At 51.2% G+C, this 2939-nt stretch overlaps 1 protein-coding gene across 1 annotated transcript; it reads right to left on the bottom strand.

Annotated features, from left to right (window-relative positions):
* Positions 1 to 279: 279 nt before the first annotated feature.
* Positions 280 to 2712, bottom strand: LOC135393426 (uncharacterized). Its single transcript, XM_064623890.1, has 4 exons — positions 2070 to 2712; positions 949 to 1428; positions 694 to 811; positions 280 to 571 (listed from the first exon to the last, which is right to left on the bottom strand). The coding sequence occupies exons 1-4, from the start codon at positions 2710 to 2712 to the stop codon at positions 280 to 282; spliced, it is 1533 nt and encodes a 510-aa protein (XP_064479960.1).
* Positions 2713 to 2939: the final 227 nt, after the last annotated feature.

Below are 2939 nucleotides of genomic sequence, written 5' to 3'. Positions count from 1 at the left end.
CACATAGCTGGTGAGTATCTATCAACTACCGATGATTGCACGGTGTCGACTATCTCGTAGTAGCGCTATCGATGCATGTTTTCCGCTGACTGGAACGCGTGAGCGTCCGATCCCTCATCATGTGCCGTGGCACCTTTCTTTGCCTTAAAACCGGAACACATGGCTCTTCAATGTCGAACTTCTCCGCCTCCGTTTGCGTTTCGTTCCAGAAGCGCGAGAAGCCGTGCCTAAGTTCCAATAATACTCACATTGACATTTTCAACCATTTGTTCTGCTTGGTCAAATCTCAATCCCGGTTTCTGTAAAGCTGAGCTCATGGTCTCTAGTCTCGAGAACACGAGGGTCAGGAGCATTAGCATAGAAAGCGTCGGGAATCTTGGTAATGCCGGACCCAGCTTTCGCTCCGGCCTCGTTTCGTTCCTCTGATGCAATCGCATTGAGAAATGTGATCAGTCGGCTGTAATTCTGTACAACCGATCGCAGGGAGCTTGAGCGTCCAGCGTATTGGGCAAAATTTTCGGAGGCTTGCGTTTCCGTCTTCTTGTTCACACTCTTGGAACGCATGGACGCGCTTTGGAGAGGGCATGACGAAGTTTATCAAGTTTGTTATGACGCCCAAGATACCACGACACTGTCCAATCGCTGGCTCGTGTCCTCAAGCACTAAGTGAGGAACGTGCGCCACACAGTTCACGTATATCGCTTGAGGCTCTTCTTGTCGTACCAGGGCTTGATGTCCACTGTGCTGCCCTTTCGAGAGGGCAGCACAGTCGTGTATTTACACGAGAGGGCAGAGTGGTCGTGTATTCCATCTTCGGGTCGATGGAGTGTAGGAACGTGTTTCCAGGCACAGCATTTCCTATGAAGTGTAGTGTATTGCGGGCGCAGAGCCGCCTCACCTGAATTCTGCTGGCGGACGACGACATCGGTACTGATGCAATTAGCTCACCTTCGTCATGAGCGCGGCGCGCACCGTCATCAGCATATGCGTTCCCGTGCAGGCCAATATGGACCTGCACCCACTGGAACCAGACACTGTGGCCTGAGGCGAGTAATTCATTGTAGCGCTTTGCGATCCTTGTGCAGATGTCGTTAATCGTACTAGCATAGTATGAGGCTATCATCTGTAATGCTGACTTGCTGTCAGTGAGAATCGTCCAATTGTCCGCTGATGAACGCGATATGTATGACAATGCTGCGTAGAGCTCTGCCTCAGTGGAGGATGTTTCATGAGGAAGCTTAAGTCCTTGCTGGATGTTACAACTCGGCACGTAGAATGCGGCCGTTGAACTGCCTGGCACCACAGATCCGTCAGTGTACACTTCCCTTCGTTGGTGGTGTGCAGTGTCTAAATGTTCCAGAGCAAGTTGGCGCGCGATGATAGGGGGCACGTTACTCTTCTTTGCTAGGCCAGGTATGTCCGTATGGACTGTAGGGGTACAAAGGGTCCACATAGGTGGTGCATATGAGAAGTGTGCAGTGGACGATGGTACGCAGCTTTTTAGACGGCAGACTGCCGCTCCGAACGTAGACGAGGGGCAGTTCGACTCGATAGCCTGGAGGTAATGTGATTGGTGTCGGGTGAGAAATCGCGTGTAGGTACGGTGTGTCTCTCTGTCTCGCAGGACATGCGCCGGTGGTTCCTTGGCTTCAGCTAAGACGGAGTATGTCTCAGTGGTCCTAGGAACCCCTAGGCATACTCGGAGACTACGTGCTTGGATCTGTAGGAGTTCCATCTCTCCGTTTCTACTGAGTCCGTGTAGGGCCGGCAAGCTGTACCTTAGGGTTCCTATTTTGAGGGAGTAGTGTAGCTGACACAGGTCAGCACACGCCAACCCCCAGGATGCTCCAGCGACGTGTCGTTCCACGCTGGTATAGTTGTTGGTTTTGGTCAAAATTCACTTGAGGTGTTTTGACCATGTCAACCCTCTGTCTATGTTAAGATGCCCAAGTATTTATAATGCGGGACAAACTTCAGCGGTAGACCCCCAACATGTAGAGGGTACTTGCTAAAAGAGCGGCGCGTAAAAGCCATGGCTACCGTTTTGCTTGGTGAGATCGAGAGCCCACGGTTGGCGAGGTAGGATACAATAGTGTCTAGAGCGGTCTGTAGACGTTGTTGGATCGTATCGCGGCAGGCAGCTGAGGTCCAGATGCATACGTCGTCAGCATATATTGTTATGTGGATGTGTTCACGTAACTGTAAGGGGAGTGAAGCCATAATGATGTTGAAGAGCAGTGGACTGAGTACGCTTCCTTGTGGAACGCCACGGTGAACGGGATATGTGATCGTATCTCCCTCTGAAGTGCGCACAAATAGGAACCGATCAGAGAAGAAATCTTGTATCCATGATAGCGGCCGGCCCCCTATTCCAGCCTCTTGGAGTGTGGCGGCGATGACGCTGTGCAGCACGCTGTCGTACGCCTTCATCACGTCGAGGAAAACACCAGCTGTTAGCTGTCCTTCAGTCCGAGCTTGCTGGACGCTGGAGACAATGTCTATGGCATTATCTATCGCCGATCTTCCTTTGCCAAATCCTGCCATGACTTCTGGGAAATAGGCCCTGGTTTCAAAATACCAGTTTAAGCGTGAGTGGATCATGCGCTCCATGATTTTGCCTATGCAGCTGGTAAGGGCTATTAAGGGCTGGTAAGGGCGCAACGAGTCGAGGTTGTGCGGCGACTTTCCTGGTTTTAAGATGGGAATTACCATGGCGGATTTCCATGGACTCGGAACAGTTTTCGTGCACCAAGATTGGTGATTATATTGAGGAGTGTTTGTCGTCCACTCATTGGGAGGTTTTGAATGGCTTTATATGTGACCTGATCTGCCCCCGGGGAGGTGTGCATTCCGGAGTGTTGTACTGCAGAGTCAAGCTCTTTGATCGAGAAGAGAACGTCTACAGACGGTTAATCCGATGACTCCAGTACGATGGGAAT

The sequence above is a fragment of the Ornithodoros turicata genome, chromosome 1 (genome assembly GCF_037126465.1).
Source record: "Ornithodoros turicata isolate Travis chromosome 1, ASM3712646v1, whole genome shotgun sequence".
In the NCBI taxonomy this organism is placed as follows: domain Eukaryota; kingdom Metazoa; phylum Arthropoda; class Arachnida; order Ixodida; family Argasidae; genus Ornithodoros; species Ornithodoros turicata.
The sequence above is the reverse complement of the archived record's forward strand: the minus strand, read 5'-3'. Positions and strand labels throughout refer to the sequence as shown.